The sequence below is a fragment of the Triticum aestivum genome, chromosome 4A (assembly GCF_018294505.1).
Source record: "Triticum aestivum cultivar Chinese Spring chromosome 4A, IWGSC CS RefSeq v2.1, whole genome shotgun sequence".
Taxonomy (NCBI): domain Eukaryota; kingdom Viridiplantae; phylum Streptophyta; class Magnoliopsida; order Poales; family Poaceae; genus Triticum; species Triticum aestivum.
This window is the reverse complement of record NC_057803.1, coordinates 598,396,323-598,414,962: the sequence shown is the minus strand read 5'-3', so window position 1 is coordinate 598,414,962 and position 18,640 is coordinate 598,396,323. Positions and strand designations below refer to the sequence as shown.

The following is an 18,640-nucleotide window of genomic DNA, read 5'->3' as shown; positions in this document are numbered from 1 at the left end:
ACAGTCGCTGGGACTTGCTTTGCCCTGTTTTCTAATAAGATGGGGTGGGGGGAAACCCCTTTCGATCAAAAATAGAGTTGGGTGGTGAACCAAAGGCATGGATGGATCCATGGATGCTAGGTATGGAAATACAAACATTCTTGTACATGCTCTATTGTGTGTTTGCTTTTGTTTAATTCTATAAAATTGCAGTAGGATCCTAGCTACTCACGAAAATGAACCTCCATAAGTGACAGCCAATACGGTTTTTTTCTTTTTCTTTTTTGCGAATAGTGACAGCCTATACATTGGAGCCTGGAATTTTCTTTGCAGGTTTTAGTATGGTCTGTTCTTTACAAGCTAGGTTTATTAGGGTGCGTCTATGTCTCTGTCAACTTGGTTGGGTCTAGGTCGATTCACAAATTTAAGGAGTTGGGCACGAGAGCAGATGTCCTGGACGCAGCGGCATCTGGACGCAATTATCCAGCCGCACGTCGGGGCGAGGTGATGCGCGCATTAAAAAACGCTAGAAATGACAAAGGCAACATACATCATTATGTCCAGATGAATACGGTGGACAAGTTGGCTCGGTGGGCTCGGCCCGTGCGGTGCATGGCTGACACAAGGACAGCAGGTCAGGGGGACCTTTTTTACCATGCGGGCTCGGTCCGTGTGGTGCATCTGCTGACACGAGGACAGTAGGTCAGGTAGGACAGCAGGTAAGGAAACATAAAGCGTTTGGGCAGGAGGAGCTCGCCCCGGCACCCCATGTCCGCCGGATGTAGCCATGGCGATACCGGAGCGAGGACACCGGCGTTGGGCGAGCGGTGAGTGAAACTCTGCGCGTCTTTTGTTCCTGCCGGTTGCGAGCGAATGTCCATGCTTTCTCCTTTCTCCAACTTCTCCCGTCCTCCTCCACCCCCAGCTCGAGAGATCCCTATAAACCAAAACTATACCGCGCCCAGCCCTCCTCCACCCCCACCTCTCCTCGCCGCCGCCACCCCCACCTCTCCTCGCCGCCGCCAACCCTAGCCGCGCCCAGCCCTCCTCCACCCCCACCTCTCCTCGCCGCCGCCAGAGGCGGTCTCCGGGCAAGTCCGGGGCGCCGCCAAGGAAGGTGGCGGCGGGGCAAGTTGCTGCTCTGCTTCCGCGGGGGCATTCGGATCTGGGGCGGCGGCCCCTCTGGTGAGGCACCACCGGCTTAGCGGCGGGCGGTGGTGCGGGCGTTTGGTTCCGGCGTTCTTGGCCGCGCGGGCGGAAGAATCTCGGAGGGCGAGGGCGACGGCGCCAGATCTGGCGCCCCTTCCCCCTGTACGGCGTGTTCTCCCCCATCTGGCCTGCCCGTGTTCCATGGGACGCCGGCGCTGGTGGTGCTAGTGGTGGGGAATCCAGTCCGGGCGAAAGCCATGGCCGACCATGGTCGGCTGCGTCGACGGCGACGCCTGAGGGCGCCGTGTCCCTCCTTGGAGGCGTCTGACAGGTCTGATCCCCCCACTCCCCCTTCCCCTAGTTCTCCCGGGCGAAAGCTTCAACTTTGTTGGGCGGCGGCGGCGCCATCGGCGTCGTATCCTTCTTGAAGGCGCCGTTTAGGGAGCTTGGTGGTCGGTGGGCGCTGTTGGGGTGCGGGGGGTGGCGGCGGTGGTACCCTCCTCGTCCTAGCTCTTGCTTTCCATCGCCATTGTATCTTTCCGCTCTGCAAGGTGGTGGCGCTGTCTGGCGCCATGGTGGCGTTGACAGTTGACCTGGCAAGGTCTTTGCGTCGGTGCCTGCTCTGGAGATGGTTATGTGGATGATGGCGGAGGTAGCCTCGGTGAGTGCGCCGGACCGGTGTGTGACCCGTTCCCGGTATGTGGCTGGGATGGGGCATCCGGCTTTAGATGTTAGGTTTTGGTGCAATGTCTGTTTGGTATTAGGCTCGGACATTCGGCACCCCTGCATCAAGGGGATAGGAGTAGCGACAGGTGTCGCCAGGACGGTGGTTCCAGGCTTATACTGATGTAATGCTTTGTAAGGTCTTTGAGAATTATTAATAAAATGGCTGCATGCATCGATCAGATGCAGAGGCCGGGGTGATCCTTCTTTTCTAAAAAAAACTTCTCCCGTCCTTAATTTTGCAGATCAGGAGCCGCGGCGTCCGTTATTGGGGGCGGCGGGATAGCATACACGGGGGCGACGACGTCTGCCAGAGGCATGAAGTTCCGGGCGTAGGGAGGACGCCGGAGAGGCGGCCATCTGGGCAGGAGGAGCTCGCCCCATCGCCTGACGTTGAGCTGTCGGGTGTGTCCTGCATGACATTCAGCTCCGGAGACGGCGCTGGTCGGTGGTAGAAGGCGGGGCTGGCGTACATTCGTACGCCGCAGTCGGGCCGCGTACCATCAACGCCTACAGCGTGCCGTGCGCCATGGAGGCCTGCATCGCAACGCACACCGTCAACGCCTGCAGCGCGCTTCAGAGTGTGTGCCCCGGTCCTCTGGCGCCGGCGAACACAACTATGCTCGTCAGTACAGTACTCCGGCGAACACAACTATCCTCGTCAGTACAGTACTCCAGCATGAGCATGAATAAGCAGATCATCATGGTGTTCCTAGCTACGATGCGTATGTCGTCCATGGAGCGGCCCATCCCAAGCATGACGTTGCTCCCACCTCCGGCCGACTTGATCAGAAGGTTGTGTGTGTTCTGTTTGAATGAGATGCTTGTGCGTGTTTGAATGAGGCCGTTGCAAGCGATCAATACTGTCCGGTTGCATGCTCTTTAAATACATCCAGGTTGAAAAGTCTTTACATTATACAGTGCTCCAAGCGACGGTAGTACTATTTCGTCCCGCACGCATGCGCACGTACACTCGTACACTGCTCTGTAGCGGCGTGTCAGCCTGTCTGTCAGTGCGCCGTACTTCATATACATCAATACGCAGCATTTGGCTCACCAGCGGAGCTCTATACTCCAAGTAGCACATTTGGCTGCTGCGAATTGCAAGGCTGTGCGCGCCGTAGATGCGCTGCGTGCAGATGCCACTGCGTGCAGCGATGCACTTCTCAGTTGGGCACCTGCATGTGTTGAAGCGGCAAGCTGGCAGGCGAGGGGGTTGGGGGAGTTGGGAATTGAACTTGCCGGACCACATCCACCCACGGGATCAAGTGAGCAGACGCAGTGCCTGTCCGTCCGATCAACGTGTTATAATGCATGAGAACGGCACCGCAGCAGCAGCTAGTTGCGTGTCTCAACCACGAGAGGAGACCACTCAACAACACAGCATTTTGCATTTTATCCAACTCTGAGAACATGCATGTCCAGAGTGTTAGATTTTATGGGCTTCAGCCCAGTAAATTTTGTACCTCAGCCCAGTAAAATATACTGCTTATATGTTATCATGACATTTATATTTTACCAAAAAGGTTGCATCTATGACCACTGAGCAATCTCAAGAGGAGAAGCGGGGCTGGTTATGGGGCTATCATACATGAAATACTAGAGTACTCTACTAGTTTTACTTCATGTAATTTTGTTCATGAATTTAGAAGCTCGAATGTCATGGCCCACAATCTAGCAAAGCATGCACTTAAACTGGGGCTTGGTCGTCATGTTTGGTTGGGCCACCCCGGAGATCTTCATTTCGTCCATGTAAACTGTGTGACGGGTCAATAAAGTTTTGCTGATTGTCTCAAAAAAAAAACCAAAAAGGTTGCAATTCTATTTACGCACACCATTATCTAGAAAAGCCCTCTTGCTTGCAGGAATTGACGGAACTCGTGGGCGAGTTCGCCTAGTGATAGCCGGCTTAGTAACTAGAGACGTGCTCCTCCGGAGAGTACGTAAAGAAACTTGCACAAACCAGGCCGTACCACGGAGTTCCATCTGAATTGTAACCTGGTTGGTAGTAGCTCGAATCCACCAAGCTAGAGGACTCGCCATAGGAAGCAGCGGGCCTGTCATAATAACCTTGGTCGTTGTAGCCCGAGTGTTCCATCTCGCCGGATGGACGTGAACCCGATGATCTATATTTGATCGGATGTTGTGAAGTCCCCATGGTCGACGCCATCTCCGTCGAGGGTAAATATATTGGTGCGTCATAACAGTACGGTACCTGTACATGTTTGTTTGGTAGTAGGGTGCCGCATCTTGTCATTGGTCTCTGCGGAGTAATAGCAGCGAGCGCAAGAGGACCCTTGTGCTAGTGAGTGCCACCTTTGTTCTACGTTTGCCTTCACCACAAGCTGACCCTAGAACACCATGGAAAAGCAATTTTGACGCCGCAATTAATCACTGGGGGTTTCTTCATTGCTTTTTGTATAGGGGTACCCAACATGTTATGAGTCCAAACCTAACACGATGGCACCAGGAGTATATCTCACCGGTTTACAACGACTCACACAACCCAAGAATGGGATACAATCGGAGACCATCTTATAGATTGATGATTCGGTTACAAACTCAATAAACAGACCTTAATTGCCCAATGTGCATTCTCACGACATCTCCCCCGATCTTAATAATGTTTAAACTCAATGAACTGATCTTAATAATGTATTTTGTAGGCTAGCTGCGTACTAGTTGTTTCGGACGTCAGGAATGTCCACCGGATACCTGTGGATGCACGTGGACCACGGCCCATCAGTGCTGCGTGCAGGAGGGTCTATGCACTCCCACACCGCGCTGTTGCACTTAAACCCTGAGCCGAAGCCGATCATCCAAATGCGGTCGCCCTTGCGCATCCGGCCCTTGGCCTCCACGTAGGCCAGCTCGTACCACAACGAGCTGCTCGACGTGTTACCGAACCGGTGCAGCGTCATCCGCGACGCCTCCACCTGCTCGTCGGAGAGGCTGAGGTTCTTCTGCAGCTCGTCGATGACGGCGCGGCCGCCCGCGTGGATGCACAAGTGCTTGAACGCCGTGGAGAAGTCCGGGATGTAGGGCTTGACTCGCACGCGAAGCACCTTCCGCGCAACGAAGGAGAGAGCGAAGAGGAGCTGCTCGGAGGCCGGCAGGACCAGTGGCCCGATCCTGGTGATGTTGGCCTCGAGCGAGTTCCCGGCGATGGCCATCAAGTTCTTGCTGAGGTTGATCCCGATGTTCCCCTGCTCATCCTCCTCCTGATACACGCACCGGTAAGCGCTGTCGTCGGTGCCGGTGAAGGTGCGCACAACGTGCTTGAGGCGGAATCGGGCCTTTGCGGGGGACGTGGACAGCAGCGCGGCCACCCCGCCGACACGGAACAGGCAGTTTGGCAGCAGCATGGCGCGCTCGTTGCCGACATAGTAGTTGGGCGTGATGGTCTCCGTGGAGACGACCAGTGCGCGGGAGCCTCGGGGAACAACCTGCAGGAGGTTCCGGGCGAGCCCCACGGAGATGAGACCCGCGCTGCACCCCATGCCCGAGAGGTTGATGCTACGGACGTCGCTACGCAGGTTGTACTTGTTGATGATTACGTCCACCAGGGATGGCGTGGGGCAGAACAGGCTGCAGTTGAGGACGAGCACGCTGATCGCGTCTGGGGTGACGCCGGTCTTGGCGAGCAGGTCGTCGATCGCCGAGAAGACCACGAGCTCGAACTCGGCGCGGGCGTTGTCGAGGGTGCAGTACTTGTGCGTCGGGACGTAGTTGTGCGCCGCCGGCAGGCAGGTCTCCTCCCCGAGCCCGGAGCGCTCCAGCAGCCGCGAGATGAACCGGACGCTGCGCTCGTTGATGCTGGGCGTGTGCTTGTTGTGCTCGATGAATGAGGCCATGGGGATGCGGGCGAGCGGGCGGTTGAAGGAGGAGCTGAAGCAGGCATAGTCGACCAGGTACACGGCACGCGGACGGAGCAGGAGGTACAAGGTGGCTGCTGCGGCCGCAACGAACCCGGCGAAGAACAGGTGCGCTGGCTGGAACTCACGGCCACGGAGCCAGCTGATCAGCTCCTCTGGCCCGAGCCACACCAGGGCGACGACAGAGAGAGTGGCCATGGCGGCGGTGACAACGGCAAGGAAGTTGTCCACGATGAGCCGGTACACGGCCTTGGGGTGCATGGCGGCAGACGACGAGCTCATGCTGCTCGATCGGTTACGTGTGGGTGTCTTTGGTGCTTTGTGGGTGTCTGATGAGTTTAGGAAAAACGTGCACTGATAATCACAACGGCAGTGGTTTTGTGTTATATATAGACTTCCATTAATGATTCTAGGTAGATACCAGCCAACCACTTAAGTGCACAGTTAGCACAACCGTACCTCCCAGCGCGCTCCCTCCACATAAGAGGTAAGAAGATAGCAGCGTAGCAACCTATCCGGAAATAGCCTTGGTAGATTTGATGTTCTCATGTTTTTCCTCATGGTAATATGTGTAGAATTTATATCATAAAGATCATAGTACAAGCCATGTAAACACCGACCTGTCAAAACTAAAAAGATAGCAGAACGCTAGCCTTTGCACAAAGGAACACCAACCAAGAAGGAAATTACAATCAAGACCGAAGAATCCTCTGAGCTTGACACCAATGCCTGTCACCTGCCTCTAGCACCACCACAACAGCCACCAAAGGAAAAAATGACGGACCACCTCCTCATCCGAGCTTGACGCGGCTCCATCGCTTATATGCAGTTTTGCGGACATCCAAGGTGACACAGCAAAGGCGAAACAATTACCGTTGAACGAATCGGACCGGGACAACACCCCGGACACTCCATCGAACTCCAGATCTAGCACCCCTACACGACTAAGACGTCGAACGATGAAATCATACCTGCCATCCACGAACCACGAACCTAGCACACGATCCATCATTTTCCAGATGCCGCTGATGTAGACCACAATCTGCATCCGCTCCTGGACTACTTCCCAAGCTCCGCCCCGTCGCTGGCAAACGGCGTCGCAACGGCAGAGCCCGATGACACAAGTCCACCACGAGGATGTCGCCGCTGCTACGCTATCCTTATTTGGACAGACTGGTTTCCAAATCCATCCACAACCATGGAGCCGATCGCCTCGTCATGGAAGGATCTGAAGATTCTTTATTCAGCGCCGCTAGCCCGCCGCCGAAGCCAAGACGATGAGCACCCTAAAAACCTAAGCTACTAGGGCCTAAAAACGATCCCCCGCGTGGATTCGGCAAACCCCTCAACACCGACAACCAAGGTCGTCGGCAGAGGGGAGCCGCTGGAGAACATCGGCGGAGGAGACTCTCCTAGAGGCTGGGCAAGATCGCCTTTCCATCCTTCAAGAGGAAAAAAATATGCACGTCATTTTTGAAGTAAAATATGTATAGAACATGCATACGTACCTTAAACGTAGAAATATGCTTCATCTTCTTTTGCACGTGACAAAGTTTCTAATTTTTTTTTTGAACAACAAAAGGCGCACGAAGCGCCAAACTTTCCATTCAGCTCAGCTCAATAGCGACGTACAACATGAATTACAAAGCCCTCAAACTCGAAATTAGAGAGGAGAGAAACTACAGGGCAAGCCATGTTCCTGTGAGCCGAAGCAAAACAACATATGTCAGGTTCTACATTATGACAAAGTTTTTATAACAATTGTGTTCAGGTATAAACACTCAGAGGATAACTTTTTGAAACCTACCAATAAAGGGTAAATGTTGAAAAGCCAGCTTAAATATAAACTCTATTTCTTGTACGTAAGGGCTTGTTCAAAAGTCATCCGGCTTCACTGAATCCTTAAATCTGGCTTCTATTTCCCAATTCCGGCTTCTTCCACGGATTGCCAGCGACGGAAAACCATTCGGCTTGCGCGCTCGAATTCTCGTACGCGCCAGCAGGCCAGCCTGCCTAGGCATGCTGTAGCCCAGCCGGTTGAACAGTTAAGGTGGCCTTAGGGCATCTCCAACGCTAGTTCTCAAATGGAGGTCACCAAATGTCCGTGGACACATTCGGATGTGCCCGTGAACATCCGGCCGGCTGGAGGTCAGCCAGCCGTGATCACCAAAAAGTTGCCGACACCGGATTTTCATTAATATGTAGAATAATTTTTACATAGCAAAAAGAAATTCCAGAAACAACTTGTCGGTGTCTGATGCATTTAGGAAAAACTTGCGCTTATAATCACAACGGCAGTGGTTTTCTGATAGACTTTCATTCACTACCGGAAAACGGCCCTACCCCGACGGCCAAAACAATGCCGACGGCCGCCGTCGGCCTACTTTGAGCTATGCCGACCGCCACGTCTTGGCCGTCGGCGTATCTTGGCCGTCAGGCTACCATGAGCTAAGCCGACGGCACCCGTCGGCATAAAACTGTCGTCGGCCCAGCTGCGAACATGCCGACAGCAACCGTCGGCATAAATAGGCCGTCGGCATACCCGTGGGCCTGGCGACCCCGCCCGTGATCAGCGGCTAACGTCGTCAAATCTATGCCGACGACAGGGATGGGTGGCCGTCGGCATATATCGTCATGCCACGTCATCGATCCGTGGCGCACCGTCCAGCAGATATGCCGACGGCCGCCGTCGGCATACCCGCCACGTCAGCGATCCGCGGCACGCCGCCCACCTAAACCCTGCCGTTTATATGCCGTCGGCATATTAACTGACATGTAGCATATGGTTTTTTTATGCTTTTTATGTATTATTATATTAACTGACATGTAGCATATGCTTTTTTATGTATTATTATATGAATATATGTGTAGTCTGTAATTTTTTCCATAGATTATGAATATATATATATAATTTGTAATTTTTTTCATAGATTATGAATATATATATATATATATATAGTTTGTATTTTTTTAGCACAGTAATAATGTGACGTCATGTTCTTTTGAATATAGGACATTATATTTTATTAAAATCAAAAACAGCTATGCCGACAGAAGTTTTGTGGTGATTGCAAACTCCCAACACCCGTCTCCGGAGTGTGACCCCCTCACGTCCGCGGTCTGCCCCCCTCACGGACAGCGCCGACGCCGGCATCTGGAGGGCGGAAACAGCCACATCGGGTCTATACGGAGGGGACGTTGCTCCGAAGTGTTTCTATGGGATGACCTACCACAACCAGGTGGTGTTGTGGCATGTCCGAAGAGGCGGCACACATCTCCGGGGCGTGGCCCCCTAACGGACGGCGCCGCCGCCGGCACCTGGAGGGGGGAAACGGACGCATCGGGTCTACACGGAGGGGATCTTGCTGTGTGTCTGGCCCGGTTGTTGCTCCAAAGTGTTCCTATGGGCTGACCTAACACAACCGGGCGGGGAGGTCCGCTGGTCAAAGCCCGTCCGTGCAAAGTCAAAGGGCTAGATCCCATGGTCAAACGCTACAGGATTAGGCGGGACGGGGGCCCTGGGGGTATCAATTCCACCGGAGCGTCGCACCGGGCCCTCATACATGCGGGGTGGTGTGATGGCATGTCCGAAGAGGCGGCACGCGTCTCCGGGGCGTGGCCCCCCCTCACGGACGGCGATGACACGGTAGTAGACGTTCTGCGGTAACGATGCGGCGTGAATATTATTAAATACTCGGAGCGCGATTAAATCATGTGTTTTTTGCACGACATGGGCACATGTGCTATAGGAACGATGGTATTTTTTCATAATTTTTGGTGATAGAGAAGTATCCGAAAAATTCTCTCTACGCGGATTGCCCTTCGCGCGTCTACGGTTGTGGCCGGCGGCCTCCGAGGGCTTGCATGCCGCCAAATCTTGCGTAGGCGGCCTCTCACAAGTCTAGAAGTGTTGTGGCGGTTGCAAACGCCTGGCACGCGTGTCCGGAGTGTGCCCCCCTCACGGATGGCGCCGCCGCCGGCACCTGGAGGGGGGAAACGGACGCGTCGTGTCTACACGGAGGGGATCTGGCTGTGGGTCTGGCCCGGTTGTTGCTCCAAAGTGTTCCTATGGGCTGACCTAACACAACCGGGCGGGGAGGTCCGCTGGTCAAAGCCGTCCGTGCAAAGTCAAAGGGCTAGATCCCGTGGTCAAACACTATAGGGTTAGGCGGGACGGGGGCCCTGGGGGGTAGCAATGCCACCGGAGCGTCGCACCGGGACCCTCATACATGCGGGGTGGTGTGATGGCATGTCCGAAGAGGCGGCACGCGTCTCCGGGGCGTGCCCCCCCCCCTCACGGACGGCGATGACACGGTAGTAGACGTTCTGCGGTAACGATGCGGCGTGAATATTATTAAATACTCGGAGCATGATAAAATCATGAGTTTTTTTGCACGACGTGGGCACATGTGCTATAGGAACGATGGTATTTTTTCATAATTTTTGGTGATGCAGAAGTATCCAAGAAATTCCCTCTACGCGGATTGCCTTTCGCGCGTCTACGGCTGTGGCCGGCGGCCTCCGAGGGCTTGCATGCCGCCAAATCTTGCGTAGGCGGCCTCTCACAAGTCTAGAAGTGTTGTGGCGGTTGCAAACGCCCGACACGCGTGTCCGGAGTGTGCCCCCCTCATGGACGGCGCCGCCGCCGACACCTGGAGGGGGGAAACGGACGTGTCGTGTCTACACGGAGGGGATCTTGCTGTGGGTCTGGCCCGGTTGTTGCTCCAAAGTGTTCCTATGGGCTGACCTAACACAACCGGGCGGGGAGGTCCGCTGGTCAAAGCCCGTCCGTGCAAAGTCAAAGGGCTAGATCCCGTGGTCAAACACTATAGGGTTAGGCGGGACGGGGGCCCTGGGGGGTAGCAATGCCACCGGAGCGTCGCACCGGGCCCTCATACATGCGGGGTGGTGTGATGGCATGTCCGAAGAGGCGGCACCCGTCTCTGGGGCGTGCCCCCCCCCCTCACGGACGGCGATGACACGGTAGTAGACGTTCTGCGGTAACGATGCGGCGTGAATATTATTAAATACTCGGAGCGCGATAAAATCATGAGTTTTTTTGCACGACGTGGGCACATGTGCTATAGGAACGATGGTATTTTTTCATAATTTTTGGTGATGCAGAAGTATCCAAAAAATTCTCTCTACGCGGATTGCCTTTCGCGCGTCTACGGCTGTGGCCGGCGGCCTCCGGGGGCTAGCATGCCGCCAAATCTTGCGTAGGCGGCCTCTCACAAGTCTAGAAGTGTTGTGGCGGTTGCAAACGCGCGGCACGTGTGTCCGGGGTGTGCCCCCCTCACGGACGGCGCTGCCGCCGGCACCTGGAGGGGGGAAACGGACGTGTCGGGTCTACACGGAGGGGATCTTGCTGTGGGTCTGGCCTGGGTGTTGCTCCAAAGTGTTCCTATGGGCTGACCTAACACAACCGGGCGGGGAGGTCCACTGGTCAAAGTCCGTCCGTGCAAAGTCAAAGGGCTAGATCCCGTGGTCAAACGCTACAGGGTTAGGTGGGACGGGGGCCCTGGGGGGTAGCAATGCCACCGGAGCGTCGCACCGGGCCCTCATACATGCGGGGTGGTGTGGTGGCATGTCCGAAGAGGCGGCACGCGTCTTCGGGGTGTGGCCCCCTCACGGACGGCGCCGCCGCCGGCATCCGGAGGTGGGAAACGGACGCATCGGGTCTACACGGAGGGGATCTTGCTGTGTGTCTGGCCCGGTTGTTGCTCCAAAGTGTTCCTATGGGCTAACCTAACACAACCGGGCGGGGAGGTCCGCTGGTCAAAGCCCGTCCGTGCAAAGTTAAAGGGCTAGATCCCGTGGTCAAACGCTACAGGATTAGGCGGGACGGGGGCCCTGGGGGTAGCAATTCCACCGGAGCGTCGCACCGGGCCCTCATACATGCGGGGTGGTGTGATGGCATGTCCGAAGAGGCGGCACGCGTCTCCGGGGCATGGCCCCCCCTCACGGACGACGATGACACGGTAGTAGACGTTCTGCGGTAACGATGCGACGTGAATATTATTAAATACTCGGAGCGCGATTAAATCATGTGTTTTTTTGCACGACGTGGGCACATGTGCTATAGGAACGATGGTATTTTTTCATAATTTTTGGTGATAGAGAAGTATCCGAAAAATTCCCTCTACGCGGATTGCCCTTCGCGCGTCTACGGCTGTGGCCGGCGGCCTCCGAGGGCTTGCATGCCGCCAAATCTTGCGTAGGCGGCCTCTCACAAGTCTAGAAGTGTTGTGGCGGTTGCAAACGCCCGGCACGCGTGTCCGGAGTGTGCCCCCCTCACGGACGGCGCCGCCGCCGGCACCTGGAGGGGGGAAACGGACGCGTCGTGTCTACACGGAGGGGATCTTGCTGTGGGTCTGGCCCGGTTGTTGCTCCAAAGTGTTCCTATGGGCTGACCTAACACAACCGGGCGGGGAGGTCCGCTGGTCAAAGCCCGTCCGTGCAAAGTCAAAGGGCTAGATCCCGTGGTCAAACACTATAGGGTTAGGCGGGACGGGGGCCCTGGGGGTAGCAATGCCACCGGAGCGTCGCACCGGGCCCTCATACATGCGGGGTGGTGTGATGGCATGTCCGAAGAGGCGGCACACGTCTCTGGGGCGTGCCCCGCCCTCACGGACGACGATGACACGGTAGTAGACGTTCTGCGGTAACGATGCGGCGTGAATATTATTAAATACTCGGAGCGCGATAAAATCATGAGTTTTTTTGCATGACGTGGGCACATGTGCTATAGGAACGATGGTATTTTTTCATAATTTTTGGTGATGCAGAAGTATCCAAAAAATTCCCTCTACGCGGATTGCCTTTCGCGCGTCTACGGCTGTGGCCGACGGCCTCCGGGGGCTAGCATGCCGCCAAATCTTGCGTAGGCGGCCTCTCACAAGTCTAGAAGTGTTGTGGCGGTTGCAAACGCGCGGCACGCGTGTCCGGGGTGTGCCCCCCTCACGGACGGCGCCGCCGCCGGCACCTGGAGGGGGGAAACGGACGCGTCGGGTCTACACGGAGGGGATCTTGCTGTGGGTCTGGCCCGGTTGTTGCTCCAAAGTGTTCCTATGGGCTGACCTGACACAACCGGGCGGGGAGGTCCACTGGTCAAAGTCCGTCCGTGCAAAGTCAAAGGGCTAGATCCCGTGGTCAAACGCTACAGGATTAGGTGGGACGGGGGCCCTGGGGGGTAGCAATGCCACCGGAGCGTCGCACCGGGCCCTCATACATGCGGGGTGGTGTGGTGGCATGTCCGAAGAGGCGGCACGCGTCTTCGGGGTGTGGCCCCCCTCACGGACGGCGCCGCCGCCGGCATCCGGAGGGGGGAAACGGACGCGTCGGGTCTACATGGAGGGTATGTAGCTGTGGGTTTGGCCCGGATGTTGCTCCCAGGTGTCTGGGAGTGCCAACCATCTCCCTCCGTCGGACTTGGATCCGCCGCCGCCCCCACTCCCACCATCGACGACCCCCTCCCCCTTCACTCACTTGACCAACTAAGCTCCAAATCGAGCACGCAAGGCGGTGGCCATGGCGCCCCCGGACCCGCGACCAGGCCACGACCTCGGCGGACGAAGCTACTCGAGTTCAGCGCCTCCCCTTCCCTCCTCTCTGTGTGGTTATGGGAGAGGAGAGGGCCGAGCGGTTAAAAGGCTCCTCCACGAAGTTGCACGAAGGACCATAGAAGCCTCGGCCAGCCTCGCAGTCATTCTGCCAAGCGTACCCGCACCCTTCGTCAGCCGAGGACGACCGCGGTGCTGACCCTCCCATAGGCATTATAACCATCGCCCCCACTGTCCACGGGGAGGATTGCGGCCGCCATCCGAGGGACCGTAGAACTCTTGCCCCAAGCCGAAGTTCTGACTTCGGCCAACTCCTTGAGTAGCGACGCTCATGGCCAACGCCCGCCTATCCCTAGCAGGTGGCGCGCGCCGCTGCGAACCGTCGGTTCTAGCCGGCGGCGGCTGCCCATTCCCATGGCTGGCCATTGCTACCATCGCAACCACAGGTGCCGACGAGATCCTGGCGACACGCCCCTGCCTTAGCGAAGGAAAACCAGGGTGAGCAATATGTCAAACCCTAGACGCCGGACGTGCATGAGAATGCACAAGATCCAATGCGTTTGTGTGCAACGTCGCTGGGATAGCACCGACTAGGCCAACGGCCTGGGCTACATACCATATACCCATTATCATTCGAGCCCAAGACCGCGGTTGCTGCCTCCGTCACACATTGCCACCTTTGCCACTCGGATATCCTCAGTCCCGACGACCACCTACGCTGCTGGCTGCATTGCCGCACGACCCTTCTTCTTATTTTTTCTAGTAACCTTCATCGAAGAATCCGGCAATATAAAACAAGATAACGTAGTTTGTGGGAGACTTACCTTGGGAATCGGCCCTTTCCAAAGCTTGATCATCGACGCCGACGACCTTTGAAGTACGCCCTGGTGAGGTCAAGTCACCTTGTCATTGTCCTTGTTACCATTGCAACACACCTTCAGCGTCGACAATCACATGGACAGCGGTGACACGATCTGCAGCGTCACGACGGCCTTGGAATCGCACTAAGTCTTCATCCTCGCACCCCTCCGTGAAAATCCAGAAAAGGCCCCCGATCCGCCAGAGATTGGGCTCGGGATTTGTATCCACCGCCGCCATCCGATAAACCACTTCCTTCAATTCCTTTGCCAGAGACATCGTAGTAAGATCCACAATATCGATCGGATCCGAATCACGCTGCTGCCCCTGCGTGATCGGACAACCAATAGAGATCTCAAAAACGTCAATCACCATGTGCACGCCTTCCAACACATGCTCGTCTCCCCGTAGGTACCGCCCCACGAGAATGTCCTCCTCTTCATCTCTCACCGTAATCCATCGTGACGTAGGGTGATGATTGAGGATTCCCCTGCAGCGATCTCCCGTTCCCCCGATGAAGGAGAACAAGGCCTGCCACCACATCGGCTCAACTAGCTCCGGTGCTCTAGGCACATCACGCGCGCACGCCGGTGCCGGGGAGCCGCCACCCTCCGGCAGCGCAGGCGCAATTGCCAGTTTCGCCTGGTCCGTCATCAACAGACCGTCTGTGATGGCCACGTGGCAGGGGACTGTAACGAGTCTGGTTTTCTGGAGGTTCTGATGGTTGTGGAGGCTAACCAACGACACTCACATTGTCCTAGCCAACATAGGACTTCTAATCTCAAGCCATGCACTCACTCAGGTGTAGTTTTAGAGAACCAACAAACATTTCCCCTTGCTCAAGCAGAGGCACTGGCATCCTGAAAGACAGTAAACAGACGAGAGAGACAACATCGTATGACAAAATGAAGACACCATTAACCAGCCAACTAGGTAAAGAGTTCACAAATTGCATGGGCCGGGCAAGCCCAACAAGCACAACCTGATATAGACTTGAAAGAGACATAGACACATGACAACGATTTTTTTGAAGATTTGTGTGACTCGAGTTCCTACACAAGATTCCTCATGTTATTTTATAACCGCCTGAAAGCCAGACACATGTTGAATATTGTTTGCGCCTTCAGAGATAAATACACCCCATCATGGGTGGGATCACATGGGGCTATGCTCTTTTTGCTTCGATTGCTACTACTTAGGACCACAGGCTGCGATCTGCTGCTCCAGCTACATCAAAAGAAGAACAAATTAATGATTACAACATGCCTAAGGCACTGTGCATAATGTTTGTCAAGTCACAAGGATTCACAAATCAGCCATGTTACAAGGTGGTCGGTATCTTATTCCGGTCGTTCGCCAGGCTTATTTTACGTTGAGAAACAAATAAATTATATGGCTTAAAACTACCCAATATAGCTACAGAAATGTGTTGACATAAATTAAGGCACAAACATTTCAGATACTTAAGAAACCAAACAGTATAATAAGATAAATATCAATAGCAAAAAGAATGAGAACACATTTCCCTTTTTATCTTAAACAATACATGACCGATTTGTAGAGCATGACACTAGTCAGAAGTTGGAAGTCAAAAGCCAACATAGGTACATAAGGGGCTACCTGCATCATGGTCTGGAACTTGTTGCACACATCGCAGAACTCATTCCTAAGAAGAGACAACGCCATGAGGCACCTAGAATAATGCAAAAATACCACATTGTCAAATGCTCGAGAGAATAATTAAGCAAACTGAATTGACATGGTTCGAAAATCGTAAGCCGAGGCATGGAAAAAATATCTCAAGCCATCTCAGACTTAGTCATGCTATAAACATAAGTCTAGAAAAGTTACAATAGAACAATCAAAGAGGCATATTCCGATAATGAACAGAGTTCTACCATCACGTGGATGGAAATAAAGTGAACGCTGGTCCTTAAGAATATTAGATTAGTATGAACATAGTATAGTGGTGTAAAAGAGGAAATTTGCCAACAGCTTTACATATGGAATGCAAACAATACAGAGTGTGGAGAATAATTATTGTGCAACATGTATAGTAAGCTACTAAGTGAATAATTAAACTGAAACACATATAATAAGGTACCAAGTATACTGACCCTTCTTTGCTTCTTGACTCAATGAACTGATGGAAGTACATACAGCAGAGGTTCACTTTCTTAGCACCAACACTGATACAAGCCAAAAAGAGCAAGATAAGGACACTAGAATTTTCTCAAACTTACTAAACGCTGCTGCTGTCATAATAATGTTCTCAAGGAGCCATTTTCTCTAACGGTTGTCAACACAGTAAATTGTTTGATCAACCAGAAAAATAAATAGCACTACCCTTGAACGCAATTGTACATGTAGTACCAGAGATAATTACAACACGTTAAAATTTCACTTGTCGAACCATAACATTTGCATGACTATCAATGATTTAGTTACAAAAAACACGACAAAATTCGGCTTTTCTAATTACAGCTATACGATAGTGCGAGCTACACGAGCCACATGCCAATGCCATACACACCCGATGCCAGCTCATCAGAATAAAGACAACAGCAATAGTGTGGACAAACTAGAAAAACAACCATTGTCATTACGTAGAATAGCCGATCATTCAAATGTTTGCAGAAAGACAATTTATTATTGCGAGCCTAGAATATTGCCACTAAGTAAATAATAGATTTGTTAGCACTAGAAATGTCGGCAAGACAACAAGTATTCCTTGCGGATCTATAGCATCGCCGCTGGGACGAATACACAAACAGAACTCAGATCTTATACTTATGTATCCAACAGTCGCAAACTTCACCGCGCCAACACATCTGAACATAAACTTGGACAAACCAGGAAACTACATCAGCGTTACACATATATAGAAAATAATTAATACCAGTAACGTTCACAACACGACAGGGTAGCCATAATATTGCCGTTGGCATGAATACCGGTACATCCGTTTCATGAAACACAAGTAAACTCGACACTTCTACCTACGACTACACAAAACGCAAGCAACAGCATGAACTGCATGCCCATGACAAGCACATCTAAATCACACCGACATCGATGCGGCGGAGAACAAACATACAGTAGTTATAAATGGGTGGGAGAAAGACAATGGCTTATCATCATCACCTGCAGCTGCACCCCTTGAGCTGATGCACCAGGTCGTCCACCTTGTTGAAATCTACCACGGGCTGGTTCCTGCTAATCGCAAAACAGAGCGGACCAAATCAGTACCCAAGATGAGATGACGAAAGCAGATGGAGGGAGGAGGGGTTGGGGGCGGACAGCAGGCCAGCGATGCCGTTGAGGATGCTGTTGGCGTCGCCGATGAAGAGGTTGATGACCTCGGCAACCAAGCCCGGCGCTGAGCTGCCGTCCTCTTCCACCGACTGCAGGTACTGGAAATACTCGTCCACCGTACCCTACATGAATCACATCACATCACGAGAAGGCACAGCCAGCCCGTCAGCCCACAAGCACACCGGATCTAGATGGGGATGGACTCACCGTGTTGAACATTGAAGTGACATGGGAGTTCAGTAGAGCCCTGAGCGCGGCGGCCGACATGGCGAAGGGATCCGATGGAAGCTGTGGTGCCGGTGGCGGAGTGGTCTGAGGTAGAGTTGGAGGGGGTTTGGGGTCGATGGAGCCCCTTATATATCTGGAAGCACGAGGCTCTGCCGGCGGGAGACGTTTGGCTGGGAGTGCCACCATTAACAGTACAGGCACGGCTGGGAAGCATTAGCTAGCTACAAGGTGGACGACGCCGGATGCAGCCAGATCGGCTCTTCCGCGGAAGCTTTTGGCGGCGAGTGCTACGTTACCTCTGCTTGCTTGGCCATGCATGAACGAGCGGGCATGCGTGCAGTGCATGAATGGAGCTACAGGTTGAGGAAGCCAGCTGCATCCAGATGATCATAGCGATGTGCAGATGGAGTAGGCTTCTTCTTTGGATGGTTCTGTCCCGATGGTCGTGTTTTTACGTACTTTTGTGTGCGAACTGGTGTCTGGTTCTCGTGCGTGCCTGCGTGGGCACGTTTTGTTAGGTTTAAGATTGATCCTATGAGCGGCCTTGCATCAGTGGTTGACGGGAGGATTTCTCAACAAAAAAAAAGTCACGAGAGCCATCGCTTGATCAGGCATCCCGAAGGATCACGGTCCACGGAATGGCACGGCAGAGGCTCCTTCTCCACCTCCTGCTCAGAACTCCTTTCCCTTTCTTGCTGTTTGATTTTTAGCATGGTTGAGCTTGTATCTGTACCTTGAATCCGCCACCGAATCTACACTGAGTGAATCCTAGTGAGGTAGCTAGCAGATTCTGTTATGACAGTGTGGTGCCGCTCAGTTTTCGCACCATGGTGGATGTCTCAATTGCAAAGAGATCAGATGTGTGTTTTCGTTGATATATAATGGCCAGGGGATTAGCCCGGTTCAAAAAGCTGCAACAGTATGAGCATCCGATCAAGGCTATGACCCGGG

The 18,640-nt window shown here is 53.7% G+C and overlaps 2 protein-coding genes across 2 annotated transcripts; both read right to left on the bottom strand.

Moving 5' to 3' along the window:
• Positions 1 to 4,238: 4,238 nt before the first annotated feature.
• LOC123087387 (3-ketoacyl-CoA synthase 5-like) lies at positions 4,239 to 6,070 on the bottom strand. Its single transcript, XM_044509390.1, has one exon. The coding sequence runs from the start codon at positions 6,006 to 6,008 to the stop codon at positions 4,530 to 4,532; it is 1,479 nt and encodes a 492-aa protein (XP_044365325.1). The 5' UTR covers positions 6,009 to 6,070; the 3' UTR covers positions 4,239 to 4,529.
• Positions 6,071 to 15,044: 8,974 nt separating this feature from the next.
• LOC123087390 (histidine-containing phosphotransfer protein 2-like) lies at positions 15,045 to 17,888 on the bottom strand. Its single transcript, XM_044509392.1, has 6 exons — positions 17,669 to 17,888; positions 17,447 to 17,583; positions 17,291 to 17,359; positions 16,264 to 16,335; positions 15,767 to 15,839; positions 15,045 to 15,373 (listed from the first exon to the last, which is right to left on the bottom strand). The coding sequence occupies exons 1-6, from the start codon at positions 17,873 to 17,875 to the stop codon at positions 15,338 to 15,340; spliced, it is 594 nt and encodes a 197-aa protein (XP_044365327.1). The 5' UTR covers positions 17,876 to 17,888; the 3' UTR covers positions 15,045 to 15,337.
• Between the last annotated feature and the right edge of the window lie 752 nt (positions 17,889 to 18,640).